The sequence below is a fragment of the Malaclemys terrapin genome, chromosome 12 (assembly GCF_027887155.1).
Source record: "Malaclemys terrapin pileata isolate rMalTer1 chromosome 12, rMalTer1.hap1, whole genome shotgun sequence".
Lineage (NCBI taxonomy): Eukaryota > Metazoa > Chordata > Testudines > Emydidae > Malaclemys > Malaclemys terrapin.
In genome coordinates this window covers 16152938-16176922 of record NC_071516.1, presented here as the reverse complement: position 1 = coordinate 16176922, position 23985 = coordinate 16152938, and the positions used below count along the sequence as shown (strand labels likewise).

Sequence of the window (23985 nt, the reverse complement as noted above, 5' to 3'; positions counted from 1 at the left end):
ATAATAAATAATAATATGCTTGTAAACAGAACTCTTCATCTATAGAACTCAAAGTGATTTACAAAGATAAGTAACATTACTCCTCCCATTTTTACGATGGGGAAATTAAGTACAGAGAGGTGAAGTGATTCACCCAAGGTCACAGAACAGCTGCGAACAGAACCTCCAGTCCACATTCGATGGACCACACTGCTTCTCCATTTTACCCTGTTTTAGTGGCAAGCAGGATGCAGAATAGATTTTGCCAGTCTCCTACATATTTTCACACTGATCCTAGTTATACATGCACAATAAATCACAATGTGGTAAGTAAATATTTAATTCAGTGATCCTCTTTGTATTGAAATACCATGTACCCCTTATGCACACACTCAAAAAGTGTAGGGTCAAGGAAAGCCAGTAAAAATCTGCTGAAACAATTCTACAGAAATAGTCCCTGAACATTTCTATCATCCCTATTCATCAATCACAACAGTGAGATTTGCCCATAGGCCAACCTATTTAAGTTTATATTCATGATTTAACTTGCAATTTGTGCCAGGTCCTCCATTTCTTTTTTCTCTGCCTGTTCTAGATTTATGTCCCACCAACAAGCACATTGAGAAATCCATGCTGATGAATTCCAGTTCCACTAAGTTTGTCCTTGAAGGAACCAAGTTACACTAAAATCCACATTTAAAGGCTGTGCAGAACACTCCAGACCGAAAAAAAATTGATGCTTAAACAGCAGAATGGTTTTACTTTCCTTCTGACAGTACCTTTACTGATATCTCTTGGTAAAACCTAGATCACCCCCAAAAAGACCCTGACAACCCTCTCTCACAAAATTTTGAATATTAATGAAACTAAGTGGTTTGGTGACAAACACATATTGATCTGCATTGTGTTTCATACACATGTAGGGTTGCCAACTCTGACTGAAGCTATTCGAGAGATTATTTTTCCCCCCCAACATGACGTAATGTCATTTTCTTAAAATATCCTATTAAAATCTCCCAGATTGCTTTCAATAGTCAATGCTGATTCTGGGAGACTTCAGGCCAATCCTGGAGGGTTGGCAACCCTATGCACCAGTCACAGTTCTACTATACATTTTTGCAAGTGTAACTTTCAAGTTACTCTTCCATGGTCAAACAACAGGCTGTGACAGAATGGGATGTATTTACCAAATTGTGAACTCCATTTTGTATTTCAACCTTCATTTAATAATGTTCCCTCCATTTTGGATTAGAATATCCATTTTGTATTAGGGACAATGGCTGAGAAGCCATCACAGGGAAATCTAGGGCCATCAACTTTGATGGTTTTGAACTGGTAGTTGAGAGACTATATGACAATGGACTCTCTACACTGAAGCCTGACTGGGGGCTGGTCTACAATGGGAACCAACATCAGCATAGCTATCAATCTCAGGGGTATGAAAAATCCACAACACTAAGATGTAGCTATGCTGAGCTAACCTCCGATGTCTACAGTGCTAGGCTTATGGAATAATTATTTTGTCGACCTAACTACCACCTCTTGGGGAGGTGAACTGCCTACGCTGACAGCAAAACTCCTCCCTTTGGTGTAGGTAGTATCTACATTGAAGCGCTACAGCAGTGCAGCTGGAATGCTGCAACTGTGCGGCTGTAGCAGTTTAAGGGTAGACATACCCTGGAGGAAGGCTGGAATTTCCCAGCTGGAGCATATTGGCAAAAAAGGGCAGTAGCTACTGCGGTGAGGGTCTCTCTCTGAGCAAGAGGGTCATTCACTACCACATGCTGGAAGACCAGGCTGGAGAGAGAAGAGGATGCAGAAAGGTCTGCCTAGCCTGAAAGACTGATCAGACTGGACTCAGAATGGGTTAGATCATATTTTTATTGCGGGGGAGAGGGTGGGGAAGGAGTATCTCAGGGCTAGTTGGGATTTTGCAACAATCGCTAACTCTAGTACTTTAAGAGTGACTATGGCTAATAAATCCTTTGATAAGCCTGTATTCCTTGCTTACCTGACATATTGTCCCTGAAGAAGTTGATCAAGAAGCTGAGCATGCCTACAATGAAATGGAACTCCGAGGGAGCATGTATAAGCAACTGGAGTTGCTGGTTTTGGAATTTATAGCAGCCAGGCTGGGGAGCCCCACATCCCAAGGAAGGGTGGTAGACACAGAGTCTGAACCTGGAAGTGTCCCATAAGAGACCTAGAGATAAGAACAGCGATTCTGGGGGGCTTAGAAACACATGGGATCCAGTGGCTCAGTCTAGTCACAACAATCTGGTGTCTGTCCAATAAGGGAAACTGAGCCAGATTGTGACACTGGGTGAATTGTTTAGCTATAAATTAGTTATTTCTGCTTTTCAAGGTGGCACCTAAAACTACTGACTACACTTAGCTAATGGTTGCAATAAAGTCCACTGATATCAATACCCTAGATGAAAGAGACCATAAAGTTACTCCACTTTCTACAGACACATGACAAGAGCAAAAAAGAAAAAAGTTTGTAGTAGGCCAATTGAGTTTACCCAAAAGAGGAATTTTAAACCAGTCCTGTATTCTTCATGATACTGGCAGCTCAAATTCCTCATTTAAGTATTCCAGTATTTAGATCTACTCACTCTTCTGCAAACAGACCCCAAGTGACCATCAGCTCCGCTTCCTGGCTCTTTAAATTCCAGATGAAGAGGCAGCTGCAGACACATAGTGGCCATTTTAAAATAATCTAATTGTTGCAGATTGCACAGCCTCCTCTATTACGTTAATTTCCTTTTCTTTGTCCGGTAACTTTTAAACCATATCTTAGCCTTTAACAAGAATAATCACCTTCATTGTATGGTATAAAACTGTGAGTTTCACACCTCCAAGCTAAGGTAGCCATGTAATCCAATCTCCTAGCAAACCAGCTACCATGTGACAGTCAGCAACCCAGACAATCACTTCAAAGCAACGGAAAAATAGAGGGTTTTTGTAAGACTACTAGGAAAAAGACTATGTATTAGAAAATGTTAACACACACTATGTGTTAACACTCAGTATAGACAAGGACTGAAAAGTCAATGTATTACACAGTATTAGAAAATGCTAATGGTATGCATTTCCTTAATCTAGACAATACCTTGGAAGGTAAAAGTCCCTTGCTTAATACCTAGAGCCCCATTTTCCACAAATTCAGAACAAAACAACATATAAAACTAAAAATGAAAAACTCATCCATCAGCAGCAGCTCCTGTCCCCTGGGGCTTTGTCCAGCTCCCCACTCCAGGCATGGCAACGTGGTGCACGGGGTCACAGCACTACTCAGGTTTGGCCCAGCTGCCTCTGTCATGACAGGGGGTAGTCAGACAAAATGTAAATGATTGGCATTGCAACCTGGTGTCAGAGGGACCGCTGGGCCAAACCTGAGCACAGCTGCAATGCATGTGCCAGGCTGCAACACCCAGAGCAGGGAGCTGGGCCCAGCCCCATAGAACTGCTGCTGCTGTGGAGTGAGTGTGGGTCAGGTTCACTCTGCAACAGCCCCCAGGACCTCCCAACCCCCTTGGGTGTCAGCACTCTCCCCTCCCCCGACTGGAGCCAATACCCTGCATGGATAAAACAAAGTAACAAAATTCCCCCCATATATAGGCTATTTTTAGAGCCTCATGACATTTTCTTTTATATATACGTATATGACACTCTTGACACACACACACACGTACGTAAAAAAGAGTGTCACGAGGCTCTAAAAATAGCCAATATTCACAACTAGAAAGGTAAGAACCCACAAGAATGCATGTGTCCAGGGAATGTACTCCAAGTCGCCACAGGTGCTTGTCTTTCTCACTCAAAGGAGAAGAGGAAAGAGGAAGCTCCACCACACACCCTCTTGCTAAGAAGCTTCCCTCTTAATTTAATCCCAGAATGAACTAGTTTCTACTCCAGAATGAGTAAAGCCCCACTTTCCAGCTAGTTTACAATAACTAGACCTTTTACAGAGCAGAATCTCTGACTCCATCATCTTTATTACTCCTGTACAGTCATTTTATAGACTCTAAATATAATCAAATTGAACATAGTTTCTCTATTTTATAAGAAAATTTGCCCCTTGAGGTTGAAAAGTGACTATTCAGAGACTACTACTACACTTCTGACACTGAGCAAATTTTGTCACTTTTTAAAAGAGGACAATATTTTCCTCTGAACTGAGAGCGTCACCCAGTCAGATGTACCTGAAAAACAGAAACATGAGAGATTGACATTTTTGACAGTTATTCAAAAGATTAACTTAATAGTGGTTTGATGATCCAGGGCTTCATTGCCCTTAAAGGATAAGACATTTTATATGACTACTGTTCTATACAAATAAACACAGTAAATTATTAGTGTTCATAATTCCACAATCTTTTTAGAAATGTTGTGGTAAGACCTATAGTCAAAGGGATAATTTTACAAGGAACCATTGCTGCACAAAGGAACCAAGATAACCCAAGTTTTTCCTCATGGTGAAACTATCACTTCATCAAAGCATTACTAATCCAAAATTTTACCATCTCCTTATTAATAAGAAGTCCATTTATGCCATTTGGAAGCCCTACAATTACCAGCATATTTGGAATTGCCAGATAAGCTTCTACATGTATGAACCTAGACATTCCAGCAAGTTATCTGCACATCAGGAACTTAATCTACAAGGAGCTACTTCATGAAAGTGCACTTTTCCAAAACTAAAAGCCCTTTAAAGCACTATACAAAAATTGAATCTAAAAATATTTTATTTCTATTTAAAAATCTCAATCTTTGAAATACCAAACAGTTAGATACCCCAATGCTTTTTAAAATGAACACTGAAGTATTTACCCAGTAGGGAACTAAACATTCTTTTTAAAAAAAAAAAAGTCAAGTCAACATCACAGATAAGTTTTCACTCCTTTCTTGTGCAGCTCTCTTTGGCTGCCTCAATCCCTTTGTGATTTCTGTGCACCATAATTCTAAATTTCACTATACAGCTGCTCATAGAGCACAGAATTAACTCTCTTTTCCAGCCAGTTTATCAAGAAAAGGAAGATAACAAGGAAGTACTGTTCTGGCATAGGAAACCAGAATAGGAAGGAAGAATGAGAAGAAATAAAAAGAGAGCAAAGGGAAGCAACAGAATGAAAGCAAATACATGAAAATAAATGTAGGTTGAGTACATTTGTTAATTCATAGTGATACTGAGTTTTCCTGGCAGATGGCTCCCAGAGCTGTGCATTTGTTGCGCAGGGAAAGCATTCAGAGTGGGGGGTTGGCAAGGTGTCAGAGAAAAGTAGTGTTAGGGCAGAATATTGCCAATTAGCTAAAGAAACAAGTATTTTTCAAGTCAGTTGTCACAGCAAGCAACTTTCCTTACCCTACCCCTACCACTCAAAAAACATTCAAGCTCTCTAACTCCTTAGCTCAGGGGTGGCCCACAAAGTACAGGCCACGAGCCGTTTTAAGCCGGCCCACAAGCTTCAGCTGGGAAGTGGGGTCTGGGGCTTGCTCCGCTCCAGCGCTCCATCTGGGGGCCGCACCATGTGGCTCGGCCCCGCTCCGGCACTCCAGCCAGGGAGCTGGGTCGGGGGCCGCACCACACGGCTCAGACCTGCTCCGGCATTCCAGCCCGGGGCCGCACCACGTGGCTCCCGGAAGCAGCCGCATGGCCCCGCTCCAAGGGTCGGAGGCCACTCTGCACCTAGGAGCCGGAGAAGGGACATGCTTCCGTGAGCCGCTTGAGGAAGGGACATGCTTCTGTGAGCCGCTTGAGGTAAGCGCCGCTCAGAGCCTGCACCTGAGCCTCTCCCCATTCCCCGAGCCTCTCCCCATGCCCCATCCCCTGATCTCTCTCCAAACCCCTTGATCCCAGCCCAAAGCACCCTCCTGAACCCCCAACTTCTCATCCCCAGCCCCACCCCCGAGCCTGCACCCCCAGCCGGAACCTGCACCCTTTCCCGCACCCCTGAACCCTTCAGTCCCAGCCCAGAGCACCCTCCTACATCCCAAACTCATCTCCAGCCCCACCCCAGAGCCTGCACCCTCTCCCGCACCCCCCCAACCCCAATTTTGTGAGCATTCATGGCCCAACATACAATTTCTATTCCCCAATGTGGTTCTCAGGCCAAAAAGTTTGCCCACCCCTGCATTAGCTAGTTTATCTGGAAATATCTAATGCTATAATAAAATGTTCTGTATAAGTTAAAAAAGTATGGTACCATATTTAAGGAAAAACAACAATGCAACGTAACAGCAGTAATACTATGGTTTCTCACCTACTTATGAGTTATCTCAAACATTAAAACACAAATAAAAATTAAAGGCAATCACTGATTTGGACATTAGGGCTGAGGTTTTCAAAGCTGCCTAGATAATTTGGATGCCTAGCCACCACTAATTTTAACTGGAATTGGATGTCAAGATCCTTTAGGTGGCTTTGAAAATCTGAGCCTAAATTTTCAGCCCTAAGTCAATTACTGTGAAGACAGGAAATTGGAAGAAAATGAGATGGAATTTAATTCATTTCTGACTTCCTATCTTTCCAAACTATCACTGCTGCATTACTATTTACTATCAGTTCAGAATGAGTATTGTTCCATGGATGACACATTAACGTGAGCCCTCCTGAAGAGTGTTTTCTGTTGTCAGTATCCCTTAAGTAGCACAGAAGCCCACAGTCCTGCAAGAATAAACACAGCAACATCCCAAGCTGTAAAAATGAGAGCAAACAAATATCAAACATACACATGGTTCCATTCCTTTATAAAGGGCTCTATATTTTGAAACAGCAGAGGACTTAAACTGATTTGAGTATCAAACTGAGCACTCCAAGAGCCAGATTCTCCTCAAGCTCAATTCTTTTGCCAGCTCACAAGTGCACAGTTGGGATTTTATTAACGTTGCAAGTCATTTTTGTAATACTGGCTAGAAAGAAAAAAAATCACACGAGACTTAAAAAATGTGATTTTAAACAAGAGGGAAGCAATTTCTTGCTTATCTACTGTGCATTGCTATTTATTTCTACCAATTAAATGGCTATTTTATGAGACACTGCAACACTTCTTAGACTTACCATTTAAAAATACTGACCCTCTTAGATAATTTTTTTTTTTTTTTAAAGTGTACAACGGTAACTTCACACTAATTTTTATAAGGACAACTTCCCTAAAATGCTATTTTCCCTCTGAAAAATTGAGGTTGCAACATGAAAACCAATAACTATGTTTCTGGGTGACATTACAAATTATATGTATATAATTTTGACTCTTTCTATGAACATATTTGGTTGATCCTCCCTCTCTATACTGTGACTATTTTACTCTTGTACGTATGGAAACTTAAGAGAGACTTTGAGCATTTCAATGACTTGGAATAGTGCGATGAACTGCACAAGAAAGTATCAGATCTATGTGTACACAAGAGATGGGCAAGTTTGCAAGCACTTGTGTGCCCTAATAGTCTTCTCTGCCTAACTGTACTTTTTGGGAATAATGCAAAGAGTAATCTGTATGCACCTGTACTCAAACAGTCAAACTTGTACATCCTATTAATGTAAAGAAGACAGTCTGAGTTGGAATAAATCCCAGTTTATTTACCTAAGAAAACATGTTTCTATAAACAAGTTACTGAGTAACACAGGAAAAACAAATCTGACATTTCTGATGCACTATGACATCAAGCTATTTTTGACAACCAAACTTTTTGAACAGATGGATTTTTATTTGGAAGCTTGTCTCCCAGCTTCACATCTAACATATTCGCAAATATTTTAACACTTGCATTTTAAAAGGTCAGAACAGCAAAAGAGACCACAGAGAGAATTTATACTACTACAGCTATAATAAAAAGACCTTGCTCTAAATCTTTACACATTTTGAAAAAGGTCTCAGTTTTGCTTTTCTAGTTGCAACTCTTCAGCTCCAAAATCTAGCGGTGGCCTCAATACTCAGTGAAGACATTCTAGCAGGTAAGACAAGTGAATTACTAAATTCAACATTGGATGCCCAAAGTTAAGGCCCAAAACTAAGTGCAACTCATGCAGTTTAAAATGTAGTCTCTGAGACCCTCACCTTTAATATGGAAGTGCAGCCCATGGACACTATTGGTCTCATGCAATGTTCCATCTTGTTCCACAACCACTCCTACAGAGAAAACTTGACAATAGTCTATTATTTCATAACAGACCCTAAACTTGGAACACTTCCCCTTTCCTGTGCAAAAGTATCTTCCCTCTACTTAAAGTCCACTTTTCACGTATCCTTCCATCACTAACTTCTTATGAACCTGTCTGTGCTAAAATTCAGTCATCTAGAAGAGGTGTTATCTAGTTACATCTGTTGTAAACTATTCAGGGCAGGAGCTTTTGCTGTGTCTGCAAAGTACAATGCAGACTATACCATCGCAATACAAACATTCAAAAGGTTATATACCCCAATTGATCTACTTTAGAGAAAGACCTCCAGATTTTTATAGTGAATTTTTAAAAAGCCTACCACTCTCTCACATTAACATTATGTTGTCTTTTCCTGTCATCTCCACAACAGCAAATACATACTAATCCAGAGTCGGTGGGGGTTAATCAAAAATGCTAGTGACAAAGGTGTTTTAGCATACCAAGTCAAGCATAATTGAAATGGACTAGCCAATACATCCTACTGTATTTGTAGGATGTCTGTCTTGATGAACTACATAAAGTCTCATCTACATAAAAGCTGGTTTGCTGGGGCTTGTCTACACTATACAGCTTTGTCAACACAGTCTTGTCGCTAAAAGACAGCATGTGTAAACGCTCTCTCGGTATTTTGTCGGCAAAATACTTCCACAGCCCCATGAGCAGCATTTGTGGCTTGCGTCAGCAAAACTTTTGTCTTTCGTGGGGGGACTTTTTTAAGTACCCATGAAAGACAAAAGTTTTGTCGACAATGTCACAGTGTAGACAAGCCCTTGTTAACATCTATAATAACTTCTAACTTCACTCAAATCAAGAAGTGGAGAGAGGTAATCTCTGTTTACCAAATTATGTGCATTTTTCTATTAACTGATTGTGTTACATTTCACTTTGCAGCACCCTCTCCTTTGAGTAGTTTCTCTGTTGGGTAGTTATTTCTCAAGAAATACTCAACAGCACAACCAAGATTCAATTGGCATACAGGACAAGCATCAGTGCAATTCTCAAACCGCAAATCTTTAAATCAGATTTAATTTCTCCATTGGCTGTAAACCAGCACATTATTGTTGTTTACTAATCCAAACTCTATTTATTCAATACAATTTTCAGTGTACATTATCTTTAGCATTTCATCAGTACTTTGATTTTATTGCAACAGATATTATGAAGAAACCTTAGACTAATCTAAATATTACATGAGACTGAATAAGGCTACTGTAAAGGTTGGTAGAGTTAAAATTTTACTTTTTTCATTCTATCCGTTTAGAAAGCAATTCTTTTTTTCCCCCTTTTAAATAAGTGACCTTCTCTCTTCCCCCATCTTCCTCCCATTATACAGAGCCCAGCTACTCAACTAACTTTTCAGAGTAATTTATGTGCAAATGATTGAAAATGTTTTTAAACATTTCATTTACAAGCTTCCAAATGAGTTATAAACAACAAAGTTGTGATTTAAAAGTAACATATACCTTGTAAAACTCTAAGGAATAACTTCACTTAAAGGGACACTCAATCACATTTTTCTCAGGATTATTTTATCTATGCATTACAAGTGATAGCTAAGTTTACTATACAATTGAGATGAATATATTTCTTCCAGTTTTTTTTTTCTTTGTCCACGACAGTACTTTGACAATCAGTTTCACCATTTCCCTGTATAATCAGCTTCCCCTTCTGTGTGTGTTTTTATACACAAGAAGGGAAAACATTTTTTAAAGTGCCAGTAAATTAACTATAAAACCAAGAAAACAGTCAGGGTGACTCAAACACAGGTGTAGTACCTGAAAATTTACTTTTTAAAAATGTATCTAGATTTCAAGTTGGTGTTCCTTTAAGTGTAAAATTTCCAAATGCTACACATTCAGACCCATTCCCTTAATTTTTTTGCCCATACTTCAAACTCTTCCCGTTTCTATTCAGTACATATAATGAGGCATTTACCTCCAAAATTAATGGTGCTTGGGTGTCTCAGACTCATTGGGCAAGTTTCATGCAAAAGCCTCCAAAAATAATTCTCCTTGCAGAACGCCCACCTCAGCGATTATATTACACCTACTGTGTGAGGCCAAAGCCCGGACATAGGAGAAGGCTCATATCCTGCTGTACAAAACAAAGTGTTAAAGACAAGAGATAAGAATGTAATAAGGGTAAGTTTTACATTTATAAATTATGTTTCATCGTGAAGGACTAATGCTCATTATGAACCAAAAGTACAGGGATCACTACTGAAATAGAGCAACTGCTGGAGTTTAATCCAGCTGCCTTCCTCCATTGGCAATGTTATAAAACATTTTAGCAGGTTTTAATTTTAAGCAAAAAATTCCTCTAGTTGACACTATAGTAGAATATTTTGATCTTCAGAACTTAATTACCCAAACTGGAATTCCACCAGGATACAGAACTAACACTGCTATTCACATGCCATCTTTTGATCTCACAAGCAGTTATGGCTTCCAGTTTTACATCTCATCTGAAATACAGCACCTTCAGCATGACAGTGCCCTCTACAGCCATGATGCATTCCTGATGAAGAGGTGAAGTGCCACCTACTGAGTCACCAACTGTACCTGTTTTCTCCTTGGAGGGTTTCCATCCAAATATAGACCCATCTTGCAATCTAGGGTCTTAGGAGATCATATAGCCCAAGGTAATACGGCTGTCAACCACAACTATGAGGAAATACATTCAGTAGGGCAAGATTCAGATGAGAAGTCTCATTCAGGTTTGTATCTGCTGATACTAAGACGTGAAGTAGATTATTCCGGGTGTTGGAATGCATTAGACAATGTTCTATAATCCATATGCTGCACTTTAATTCATCTCACTCATTCATGTTAATAAAAGAATCAAGGTACTTCTATTTTAGGCAGGTTTTGAAGCAGAAGAAGTCAGGTAACTTCAGAGTAGGGAACCAGAAGTGAACAAATCCATCAAAGCTTCCAAAGTATCTTTTAGTTCACCATTAATTTATTAGAGCTTTTCAGACAGAGGATAAAAAGTTTACCAGTTTTCCTCTATGAGTTGTTTGATTCAAGTGACAGTCTCATGGAGTTCAAAACTTTCTGGTAACATCCACACCCTAATAAAGTACTGGCACCACTACAGAAACTGGATTAAGATTCTGGAAATTTGTGGACTAAATTTATTATAGAAATAAAACTTTAATGGGCTGATATGATACAACAATAGAATGTATTAAATACATAAGTTTAAAGCAAAGACTTAAAATTTAAACTATTGTTTTAAAAATCTCAGAATTTACATTCTAAAGAAGAGATTTTCATTACATACTAGTAAACTGGACTATTGACTAAGATTGGGGGAATGGAGTTATTTTATTTGAAAAATATTTTTACTATGAACAATACATTTATTTCCCTGCCATACTGGATTACTTTTCTGACAGAAGACTGGACAGAATGAATAGTCAGTCCTCTGCATTTCTGTCAAGTCCAGATCACCTCATATTCCTCTCTCCCACCTGAAGACCAATTATATAAACTACCTGCCTGGCCGAGGCCTGTTTGGAGCACATCAGTGACAATTACTACATCAACCTGAAGATGTGACCATTGAGCAAAGCAAGGCACTTCAACCTGTACCAGGGTCAAACAAGTCCACCCCCAAAGACTGAAACTAGTTACCCTACATGGTACAAACCATTATCATCAAGCCTCTGGCATTTTTCTGAATTTTAAAAATCCTGAATAAAAGTTTTCTCCAATAGCAAAGTCTCATTTTACTGACATTTTATTACGAGTTAAAGGGAATTATTGGTTTAGATATAAAAAGTACAACACAACAGCATGTGTCAGAACTGGTTGCAGCTGCATGCTTCTTAGTTCAAAGCAGTAAAAAATGTTAGTTTCCTATAAGACTCCACTTTTTTCTTTTGCTTCACTGGTCCATGTACATTTTAAATATGGTCTATTTCCAAAGAGCCACTTAGTTAATTATGCACAAATAGCATGCTCTGAGAAGCCAGCCGTGAAAGTAGAATGAATAAAAGACTATATTAATACAACATTATGGTTGAGATTTCTGAACATACTATTCTGAAAATATTAAATTATGGCTCCCTCAGTAAGAGAAATGCAACCTCCTTATGCCTATGGACTATTCAGACATGTATCCTATTGTGCTCTCTCACCACAAGGTGAATGATGGGAGATGCCTGTTCACCAGGAAGAGGCTGGAACACTGGCACCTGAACGTTCCATAGCAGTTGAGCCAAGCGGATTTGAGGAGCAGGCAGTGACAACACCAAGAGCCTGGGGGACAGCATGGAGCAAGATGGGAGAGAAAGCCAAGATAAAATAAGGAAAAAACACAGCAGGGTCAGGGACAACACAGAGGAAAAAAAAACAGAGTGACAGAAGCCAGAGAGAAAAGTGGCAAAGAAAGAAAAGCTGACACAGAAACCTCCCTGAAAAGTAAGTGTGGCTTCTGGATAGCCTTGTTCCTGCACTGAGAGGAATAAATAGTTCGAATCCTGACACAGCCACCATTTGTTTATATTAAATACTTCATTTTTCCTCTGTCAGACTACTCCTCACGTGGTAGTAAAACAGCTCCAACTGACTTTCAGAAGTACTGGGCACCCACAGCTCCCTGTAAAACTAATGGGATTTACTGGTGCACGCCACTTCCAGAAAGTCACAGCTATTGTTTCACTTTTCCAATAACAGCTATAAACCTATGAAGGAGATTGGTTTTCAATATAAAACACACTACACTCTTGGTAATTTCTTTATGGACAACAAAAACACCTATTTCACCCCCTCTATCACAAACAACAGACACTGTACTCAGCTTGTCAGTTGGTAAGAGTTCAGTCATGGTAGAACTATCCTTGAACAAGGGCTTGCTTTCACTGCTACAGTTAACGAGTTACCCTACTCAAGCTAACCTAGCTCAAGAGTGGACACACTGTGAACCACATTGCACTCAAACTACACAGAGCAAATAGATTTGCAGAGTGAGAGGATTAGCAGATAATGAATTATACTTACTCCAGCTGTAGCCTGTAGCTGCATCCTCACTGCATTACTAGGTCAAACATCAGCAGCACTTGACTATTAACCCTGATGGGCCAGCTAGCTCAAGTAAAGCACCACTTAACTCAAACTAGAGATTTGTGTGTGGAGGGGAGTCAGGTTAAGGGTGACCTGAGTTATACCTCGAGTTAACACTGTAGTGAAGCCCTGAGATTAGTTTGATGGTCCAAACTACAAGTATATCTATGTTGCAATCAAAGATGTAATTGCAGTGCATTCAGACATACCCAAGCTACCTTTAATCTAGCTAGCACTGATATCAATAGCAGTGAATAGGCAGCAGAGACTTCAGTGTGGGCTAGACACCCAAGTGCATACCTAGATTTGTACATGGGCAGGTAGGCCTCACTGAATCCCATGCTGCCATGGCTTCACTGCTATTGGCACCTGTGCAAACTAGATTAAAGCTAGCACGGTATGTCTAATCACACAATCCAAATGCAGCGTAGACATATCCTGTGCGCTCATAGGCTGTGTCCACAGTAGGACTGAGTCTATACTAGCAGCTTTTCTAGGATGACAACTTGAAAAAGACATCACATACCTTCTGAAAATTTTATGTGCTAGTTTCAATACCAAATATTACTATAACTGAACAAAGTAAGCAACAATTATTTCTCTATTTGTTCAGTTTGTTTACTTTGTACCATTTACTTCATTATGTACAGTCAGGTCCCACCTCCTCCCACCCAACTAAGTCACTACTGGAAAGTCCAACTCCTAAAAATATTTTTTTTTAAAAAATATTCAGAATATACTATTTAAGAAATGCTGCATCAGAAACTGGATATTTTAAATTAGCTAATCACAAAAATTCAGGTTGGCTGGCTCTCTAAACAAAATCACTGTTAGCACTGCTTCTCTGACCAATGTGAAGTTCCTCAGTTTCCCATTTTAACTGTTTATATAACCAGGTATATATTCGGGGGGGGGGGGGGAATAGAGGGAGAAGAGATGGAGAGTTCATCTACAGCATGGTTTTACAGCACACCTATAAAAATCCCTGTGTAGGAAATTCTTATGCATTCTACATTTCCCTGCCTAAGACCACAGGAACAGCAATTATCAGCAAATGCTTGAGAAGTTCCCTGTTTGTCTCTGATCTCTTTGGGCTTACAGTCCAGCCTCAGGTTGGCTGCTCTTGCATAAGGTCTCCAGCTTCCCATCATACAAAAAGATGACTCATGAAAGACAGCCAAGGTTCTAATGACTGAAGTATCAATAGTGCAGCTGAGATTTCTTCCTCTCCATTCCCCTTTTTAGGTTAAAAATCTCTCTCTCTTCCGCTGCCCATCAGACAGGGAGTCTAACTCAGTGGTTCTCAATCAGGGGTCCAGGGCCCACTGGGGGGGGGGGGCCGCAAGCAGGTTTCAGGGGGTCCGCCAAGCAGGGCTGGCATTAGACATGCTGGGACCTAGGGCAGAAAGCCGATGCCTGAGCAACTTAGCTTCACAGGGCCCCCTGTGGCATGGGGCCCCAGGCAATTACCCTGCTTGCTACCCCCTAACGCTGGCCCTGGCTTTTATACGCAGAAAAACTGTTGTTGTGGCACAGATGGATCGTGGAATTTTTATAGCATGTTGGGAGGGGGCCTCAGAAAGAAAAAGGTTGAGAACTCCTGTTCTAACTCTCACTTTTCATTCTTTCTTGATTTCTGGAATTTTCCACTGGTGCCAGAAGCTCCACCTAGTGGGTGTGTACACTAACTGCACAGTTTGAACAGGAATTAACTATTTCCTTACCAATGGCTACATTTATTTGGGAACCGTAACTTTGAATTTGCTGACTTGTGTTTAAAATCTCAACTAAAATGTCACATTAATTTAGGTTTGTGATTTAAAAAAAAAAAGTTGCTAATCTATTTATTTGACCATGCAAACATTTAAATAGGTTGATTCCTGCTTTGTGTTTTTGATGTGCCCTAGAAACTAACTAATATCAAAAGTTGTCTGGTCTGCATGGCACAATATAATTAAGTGTACAGGAAGTCTAAACTGGAGGCACCAATGGCCGAGAAGATAGGCCACCACACCTAGTAGCCCCTTTAAAATGAGCATTTGAAATTGCCAAGGATATTTATTTAAATAAATTATATACACACACACACCCCCAATAGCTGCAGTGAAATCAGTATGTACTGCACATGCTCATTATACCATTCTCACTTGTCCATAGCTATTTCTTAAAGACTTTTGTGTTGAATGTAGTAAAGCCTCAAAAGGGGTCATGATTTTCTTATACCATGATATACAGTTCAATGAGTGGAAAGAAAGGCTAAATGAACATTCCTCAAGATTTCAAAAGTAATTCTCCTCTGGGATGAAACTAAATGTGAAAAATTCCAGAGCAAAATATATTGTTGGATGCTTAATCATGTGTAGGGCCCTACCAAATTCGTGGTCCATTTTGGTCAATTTCACGGTCATAGGATTTATAAAAAACAAACAAACAAAAATTTCATTATTTCAGTTATTTAAAACTGAAATTTCACAGTGTTGTAATTGTAGGGATCCTGGCCCAAAAAGGAGTTGTGGGGAGGGGAGGTGTTGCAAGGTTATTATAGGAGGAGTTGCACTACCCTTACTTCTGCACTGCTGCTCACGGCTGCGCTGCCTTCAGAGCTGAGCTGCTGGAGAGCGGCGGCGGCTGGCCAGAGGACCAGCTCTAAAGACAGAGCCGCCACCAGCAGCAGTACAGAAGTAAGGATGGCATGGTATGGCATTGCCACGCTTACTTCTGTGCTGCTGCTGGCGGGGTGCTGCCTTCAGAGCTGAGTGCCAGGCCAACAGCCGCCACACTCTGGCTGCCCAGCTCTGAAGTCAGCGCAGAAGTAAGGTGGCAATACCATCATCCTCCTAAAATAACCCTGTGAACCCCTGCAACTCCCTTTTGGGTCAGAATCCTGAATTTGAGAAATGCTGTCCTCCCCCTTGAAATCTGTATAGTATAGGTTAAAAGCACACAAAAGACCTGATTTCACGGTCCGTGATTCATTTTTCATGGCCGTGAATTTGGTAGGGCCCTAATCATGTGGAATCCTGAAGTGCTCTGACTTGCTGTTTGGAGCATTCCAAGAAGCATTCTGACACTTGGTAAGAATCTAAAGAGCTTACAAAGAGACATTTATTACTGCACAAAGTGGCACAGAAGTCTTTCTAAATTTAAAATACAGAAACAAAACATGTAAGCTGTATACAGATGATCTGATGTGCCAAAACCAGTAATACACATTGCTGGGGTGTGCTGGTGAATGATGAGTAGCAAAGCACTGCACAAGTGTGCATATATTGACATGCACTCTGAAACATGTTACAATCTACTCCAGTGGTTCTCAAACTGGACATGACTCAATTTTAATGGGGTCGCAAGGGCTGGCATTAAATTTGCTGAGGCCCGGGCCCAAAGTCGAAGCTTCACCACCCGGGACTGAAGCCCGAGGGGCATGGTGGGGCTCAGGTTACAGACCCCTGGCCTGAGGCTTAAGACCTTGGATTTCGACTTTGGCCCCTCCGCCCGGGGCAAGTTTTGGCTCTGGCCCTCCCACCTGGGACGGCAGGGCTCCGGCCGGCTTCGGTCCCCCCTCCTGGGGTCATGGAGTAATTTTTGTTGTCAGAAGAGGGCAATGAAGTTTGAGAATCCCTGATCTAGTCAATACCCAAGCCAATGTGTGATATACTCCTCAGATAGTGGATGTATTATATATTAAATTGATAAGACACTAGCCAGTTGGCTAGAGCATAGCTAACAGGCTATTTTAACTAGTTAAATAAGTAACAACTGATTCAGCTTTTTCTCCCCCCACAATCCCTATATGTATCCCAAACAAAAATGTAACTAGTCTGTGCGGTTGGACAAGACCTTATAAACTGACTTCTCTCTCCACATATTCTTACCTTCCTTCCCTTCTTTGCCCAGACAATTCCCAAGCACTCAAACTCCCTGACTAGATTCCAGCACTAATCCACCTCAGCTGCTGTCTTTGGGCTGGCTCATGGACCTTTGATATTCACAAGACTTCATGGTTGGAGCAGTGGGAATCAAAAATCATGCAACACAGTTTTTAGGTATTTAGAGAAAAGCATTTTAAACTTTTCTCTATGTAAAACTCCTTGTTTTAAGGAGCTTTTTCATCTTTCTTGCTGCCACTGATCTACATCAATACCAAAAAAATGTTATTTGGCTCCAGTGCAGCAGCAAAGAACTGCTAGCTCTGGAGTCATGTCAGGAATCAAGCAGCTTAAACAGAACAGGTAAAAATGGGTAAAAGCAAGAGAACAGCTGGAAGTCAGGAGACTGAAGGACAGGAGAACAGCTGAGAGAACTGAAAGACCTTGGCTAAAAGCATGCCCCCCATATTTAAAATGATTGGCTGAATGAGGCAAAACGACCCACTGAGAGTGTTAATGGTTGAGGTGGTTGGGGTTTTTTTTTATTTTTTATTTTTTTAAATAAAGTTGGGCACAATTACACAAGTTTAGAACCCAACAGCCAAAATCAGTTTTTTTCCAAACCATTTTTAATGCCAAGTTTTTTTTCAAACTAAGGATATAAATGGTTTAACTGACAGTGACTCACTGCAGAAGAATATGGCATTTGTTCCATTCTTATTTAAAACCAAAAAATGTCAGACACATCCAAAAAATACCAATGTATGTGAGGTTAAAGTGATGCCCTCCAAATGTGGGCCTCCCACATTTGGGCTTCCAATCTCAACTGCAATGAAGGTGTCAACGGTATACATTTTTTTCTAAAAACATATGGCCTTTGGGCAGGTAAATAAAACAAACTGGTTTCCTTAATCTGACCTCAAGTACATCTTTAGATATTTTGTCAAGATGAAGATTCTCTTGAAAGTCCAGAATGAACAATTCCATTTTCCCCAAAAGGGTGGGTTTTTTACATCATGTTAGTCCAGTCAAGTTAAACTTGGTCTAAACACTATACTGGTATATTTAAAGTGATACAACCCTCCATACCAGTGTGGACAGTTAGGTTATGTCTACACTGCAGAGCCTGTGTTAGCATAGTCCCCTAGTGCAGACATAGTACACTGACAGGATTTTTTCTGTTTCTGTAGGAACTCCATCTCCCCAGACAATGTCAGGTATGTCAACAGAAGCACTCTTCCAGTGATACACCTGGGTCCATGCGGGGGATTTTGTAAGCATACCTATGTTGATCAGGGTCATGGTTCTCTCAAATCCCTGACCAATGTAGCTGTGCTGATATAATGTAAGTGTGGACCATGCCTTAGGCCTTGTCCATACGTAAAACTTAGGTCAACACAGCTATGGCCATCCACTTCCCTGACTGACATAGTTATGCCAGCTTAACCCCCAGTGTAGACACTCATAGGTCAGCGGAAGAATGCTTCCGTCAACCTAACGACACCTCTACTTCGATATAACGCTGTCCTCGGGAGCCAAAAAATCTTACCACTTTATAGGTGAAACCGCGTTATATTGAACTTGCTTTGATCCACCAGAGTGCGCAGCCCCGCCCCCCCCGGAGCACTGCTTTACCGTGTTATATCCGAATTCATGTTATATCGGGTCACGTTATATCGAGGTAGAGGTGTACCATCACTCAGCAAGGTGGAGTTCCTACAAGAGCAGAAAAATACCTTCTGTTACTGTAGCCTGCATCAACTGGGTCACAGCAGCATACCTATGGCACTGTGGCTATGCCACCGTAGCACAGACATGGCCATATACCTGTATAAATATGCTTATATTCATATAGCTTATAACCTTTCCTGAACAGGAAAAGGTTATACCAATATAAATACACATATACCGGTATAACTGCGTCCACGCTAGGGGTTGTACTGGTATAACTATATCAGTCGGGGGAGGGGGGGGGGGGAAATCGCACCGGACAATTATACAAGTACAAAATCTATGCGTAGCCCAGGCCTTAGTTTAATATGATTTAAAAGCCCTAATGCTTGTTAAGATGTAGGCTAACATGTTTGAAAGCTGAAAGGCCAACTAACATGCCTTCAAATATATTAGCCTGCATCTTAATGAGCATTAAGAGGGCTCAACACAACTGAAATGCCAACTCGACTGAGCTAACAAACAGGGCACAAATATCCTAAGGGGCCAGTGACTACCAAAAGACATCTCTGGGTAGAGCACATAATAGGTGAACAATTTCAATCAAATAGCTATTCACTACATTTCTCTTTTTTGGGATTTGATTTAAAGTATAAGTCCTAAAGACTTCAGATCCCGATGAGGATGATCGTAGTCTAATCTTGATTTGTTCTCTCTCGCAACCTTTGTGCACAAATAGTAATGTGAAGATAATTTTCTGTTTTATTAATACATATAAATTGCTAATCTGACTGCTACAATTTGTTCATTTAGAGCTGTTCCAAAATAAGTACGTTAAAGTCTTTAGTTCTCAGGTCTTTTTTCCTACCCAAACATTTATTCCAATTTCTTCCTTTACACTAATCAAGCCAGATGTCACCTTCCCCATTAAAAACAATAGTCATATAAAATTTATGGTTTAGACTGTCTTAATTCCGACAATGCACATGTCGCTGAGATACGGCTATGCATGTCAGAAGTGCTGCTTTATAACATTTTTAATAGTAATTTTCAAAGGTTGCAGTTATTCTCACGTACTAAAGCTGGGGGAATAGCCATCCCTTATTCATGCTGGTGTATGTTTGAAGCACAACTTACCTTGCACAGAGAGGGCTTGTATATGCACTTATTTAGAAATCTAGCTGGCATTCCCCTTCTAATTTAGGAGTCAGTTAATAAAGTGGAGAGTCTAGCACAGTATAATATCATTGAATTACTTCTATGCTTAATTAAAATGCTCTTTTAAGGCACCATTGTAAGCGAATGCAAAATAATATATGAGAGTTGGCATCTTCTGACAATTGGTACCTTCAATCCTGCATGCAGCAAAACGCTTCTCAGTTATTTGTCTCTCCCTGGATATCACATATAGTAACTTTAGCCATTTTGTTTGCATGCTCATGACCTGCTGAAGTTTAATGCTGGAGAGCATGCTTTTAGAAGTTCTTCTAAAGAAGCTCTTGGCCCCGAACATATTGAGTACCACCACATTCTGTTCTTAACCTACATGCCCCTTTTCTTAGAGCAAATACAAGCCACCTTTCATATTTTTCCTCACACATATTCAAAACAATATTTACCTCCCAACATTTAAAAACAAATGCTCTTACATTAATGTTTTTTTAAACTCTAGTAGCTTCACCCAATACACATTTAGGCATTAAAGGTAAATTTAGGCATTATGGGGAAAAAAATTTGAAGTTGTTTTGTATAGTTCATTCTCATGTCACCAGGACCTGGAGTTATAAATGTGAGTCAGTATTTGAAACACTGGGTACTAAACAGTTAACTGTTTCAGACATGAAAGCAAGATTGCAATAGCTTCTTAAAGCTGACTGTAAACTCTGAAGACGTTAAACATGTCAATCACTGTTAAAGCTGAAAAGCCAAATATAACAAATAAAAATTACTGTGGACAGGTCAAAATCACTTTTAGCAGAGAGAAGTTAAAACCTGTATAAAGCATAATAAATTCACAAGTATAAACAAGTTTAATATTCTGCTTAAATATTTCTATGTAGGGACATGTTATCAACTATGTGTCAAAAAAAGAATCTCCATTCTAAGGCTTATCTTTATGTATACTGGAAGCATCTTCAGCAAAGATTTAACAATCATGTTACAATGAATCAGCCTCAAGTGGCAATTTTTAGTAGCAACAGAACATGTTTCTTTTCATTTCTGTATAATACTCCAACTACATACTGTAAGGAAGATATTGGTTGGATTTGGTAATCACTACCCAACATCTGTAAATATATATTACAAACTGTACAAGGCATTAATTGATCAAATTTTGTTTGTTTTGTTTTAAAAGCAACTGGCTTTAAGGGGATGTTCATTTTCCTCATCCGGACAGATGGTAACTGTGATATGAAACCTTGGTAAATCTTCATAGCTGCGACAGTTACCGTTCTCCCCAAGTGAAAGTTCAGTTTTTCCAGATGGTCCAGCTCAGACCCAGGTTACTTGAATGGCACTGCTGCTACCAGGGAGCCAGGCAATTCAATCTGAATGTATTTAAGTAGGCCATACTGTGCTGCACAAGTAATGACAATACTTCATCTAAACACATCCCCCCACCCCATCAATGTTCAAATATTAATAAACAAAGTTAATGGAAACATCATGGCATAAAATAAGGAAAGTTCTGTCATATTTTTCTAAAAGATGCCAAAGCTCTTAAGCCTGTCAAATATTTTTGTTAAAACCAAGATCACGAGACAAATTATAGAAGAATCCCAGTTGTCCAAGAAAGCATAGCTTACTCAGTCTACAGATAAAGCACTCAGTGCTTTAGTAATGCACCATTTTTAAAGTTTCTACATCACTACTGCCATGCATTCAGAATGTGTGAAAAGCCATGCAAGTTTATAAAGCAGATGGCACCACAAGCCACAATCAAGTTTTCATACAATTACTACATTCTCCATGGAGGTCCATGTACAGCCTTGCAAAAGAGACAGAAGTCATCCACATGCTCTAGTTTTCTCATTTTCCCATTTAATCAGTGTGATCTCTGAACACAAGTATTCTGTCAACTTCAAAGGTGATCTCAGATTATTATAGTGGCACAGAGTTGATCAAGACCTATGAACTGAATGAAAGTACATAGTAGTAGTATCGGGAATGGCACAGAGAATTTTATGCCAAGAACAAAATTTGGTCACCGTAGTTTCAAAAAAACATATTGAAGTGATCAGATTCTTCTCTAAATCACTGCTCTATTCACTAAATCCTTTACTATGCTGCTGTCAGCTCATAAGAGCAATTGAGCACTTAGTGATAGGCCCATTTTCCCAGGTCTGTAGAAGGCGCTGTGTAGCAGCTCCTCTCTATGCATCTGGGGCCCTTCCCCCTCTCTGCAGCAACCTTACCCAGTGTAGAGAATGCGCCCCCTACTGACTTGAACACTCATCGCTCCTTTCCACCGAATTGGCTGCGGTGCATTTTGGGTGGGAGCTGGTATTTTTCTTCCATGGCCATAAACCAGATGCAACAATATAGCTTTAATCCAACCCCAACACATACAAAAATGGGAGTCACATTCATGTTGGTGCTTTTTTTTAAAAACCCACTTAGACTGCAAAAACGAACGAAAAGCAACATGATGGGATGGGTGAGGAGGGTGCAACCTTGGAACGGCAGAGGCAGCAAGCAACATTTTATGGCTTAATTTCTCCTGCCTTTGTCTGAGAAATGGCTTACAGTTGCTATGACCCGGGATGGAGAGAGGAAGAGCAGGATGAGTGGCTGGGTGAATGTTACTCCAGCCTGCAGCCACTACTCAGGGGACCAGTCATGAATCGCGCCTTTTCCAGCAGACAGACACCCCGGCTAGTGGGGGGAGGCTGCTCTAGTCTCCATTCATTGCACCGCAGCCAGCACTGCTTTCCGGCCACTCTCCAGCGCCAACTCTGCCATTAGGGACCTTCACCAGGCAGGCGGCATGTTAAAGACAGCTCTGAGATGCTAGATGTGATGGATCCATACATTCACTGATCCATCTCAGCCGCTTCACCCCACCATCCACCGCCGCCAGTGCAGAGCGTGCAATGAAAGCCACCCTCGAGGCACATCCATGTGCAGCCCCTGCCGCCGGGGGTGAGGAAGGACTGAGGGAGGAGGCTGGGGCTGCATCTGCCGGGCGGGCCCCGGGAAAGGCGAGGGGAAGCCGGTAGCGGTCCCTGCAGCCGGTTCAGGCGGGAGAACGGGCCAGAGCACAGAGAAAGAACTGGTCTCCTCAGTGCATGCAAGTCTTTGCCACATGTGTGCAGCTGCGGAGAGGGGTGGGAGCTGCCCGCAAACTCCGCAGCCCCCGCCTGCAGCGGGCATCGCGTTGGACACTGCACTGTGCGGGGCCGGCACGGGGCTCCTGCCCAGCGGCTGAGGAGAGGCTCTGCCCCGGTGCTTACGGGTAAAGGCAGCTGCACCGCTGCACGGATCGGGGGGTGGGGATTGCCCCCTCCCGGCTCGGACCCGCGGACTCACCTACCTGCCTGGGGCTCTCCTCAGCAGAGGAGGGCGGGCGCTCCCCCGGCACCTCTGGCTGGGGGTGGGGGTGCGCGGAGCTGCCTCCCTGGCGCCGCCCGGGTTCCTGGGCGGGCGGGCGGAGCGGAGCCGGCGGCGGCGCGGGGGAGACAAAGGGGGCTGGATGGCGGGGGGGTGAGTGTGTGTGGAGGTGGCCTATGGTGAGCAGGTCCCGGGGGGAGGGGGCGGTGGCGGCTCCACAGCGCTCGGTCCCCGGAGGGGGGGGTGTCAGGCTCCGGGCCGGGGGGGGGGCTCCCTGGGCGCCCTGCAGACAATACAGCCGGGTCCCTCCTGCCCAGAACCTGCCCTGGCCAAGATGGCGGCCGAGAAAGAGCGGAAGTGACGCGATACTCTCATTAGCATACGGGACTCATTGTCCAGCGGGAGGGGAGGGGGCCGCGCCCCGGGGGGGAGGGGGCCTGAGCCCCAATGGGGCCCTGTTCGCCTAGACCCCATCCCACTTCTGGGTGCGGGTCCTTTAAGGGGAGGGGGAGGGGGAGCAGGTTACATAACCCTGCCGATGGGGGGGGCTCTCGCGAGAGGGGGAGCCGGCGGCGGGATCTACCCCGGGCCCGCTAGGAGGCGCCGCGCCCTGCGGCTGGGGCCTCAGCGGGATTTGGCGCCGCCTGCTTATCCTTCCGCCACCCCCAGCCGGGACTACATC

General features: G+C 42.0%; 1 protein-coding gene across 10 annotated transcripts in view; it reads right to left on the bottom strand.

The window, feature by feature from the left end:
• ADNP (activity dependent neuroprotector homeobox) overlaps positions 1-23630 on the bottom strand; it is a 41785-nt gene extending 18155 nt beyond the window's left edge. The window contains exons 1-4 of one of the 10 annotated variants that reach the window (XM_054045276.1): positions 23287-23630; positions 18717-18797; positions 10079-10237; positions 8040-8111 (exon numbers count right to left, since the gene is read on the bottom strand). In XM_054045276.1, the coding sequence (XP_053901251.1) occupies positions 8040-8111; positions 10079-10115 (109 nt within the window). In that variant the 5' untranslated portion in view covers positions 10116-10237; positions 18717-18797; positions 23287-23630. Of the gene's footprint in view, positions 1-8039; positions 8112-10078; positions 13528-18716; positions 18798-23282 lie in introns of those variants that run through there. The other 9 variants (XM_054045277.1, XM_054045280.1, XM_054045275.1 and 6 more) reach the window with 9 other exon arrangements.
• Positions 23631-23985: the final 355 nt, after the last annotated feature.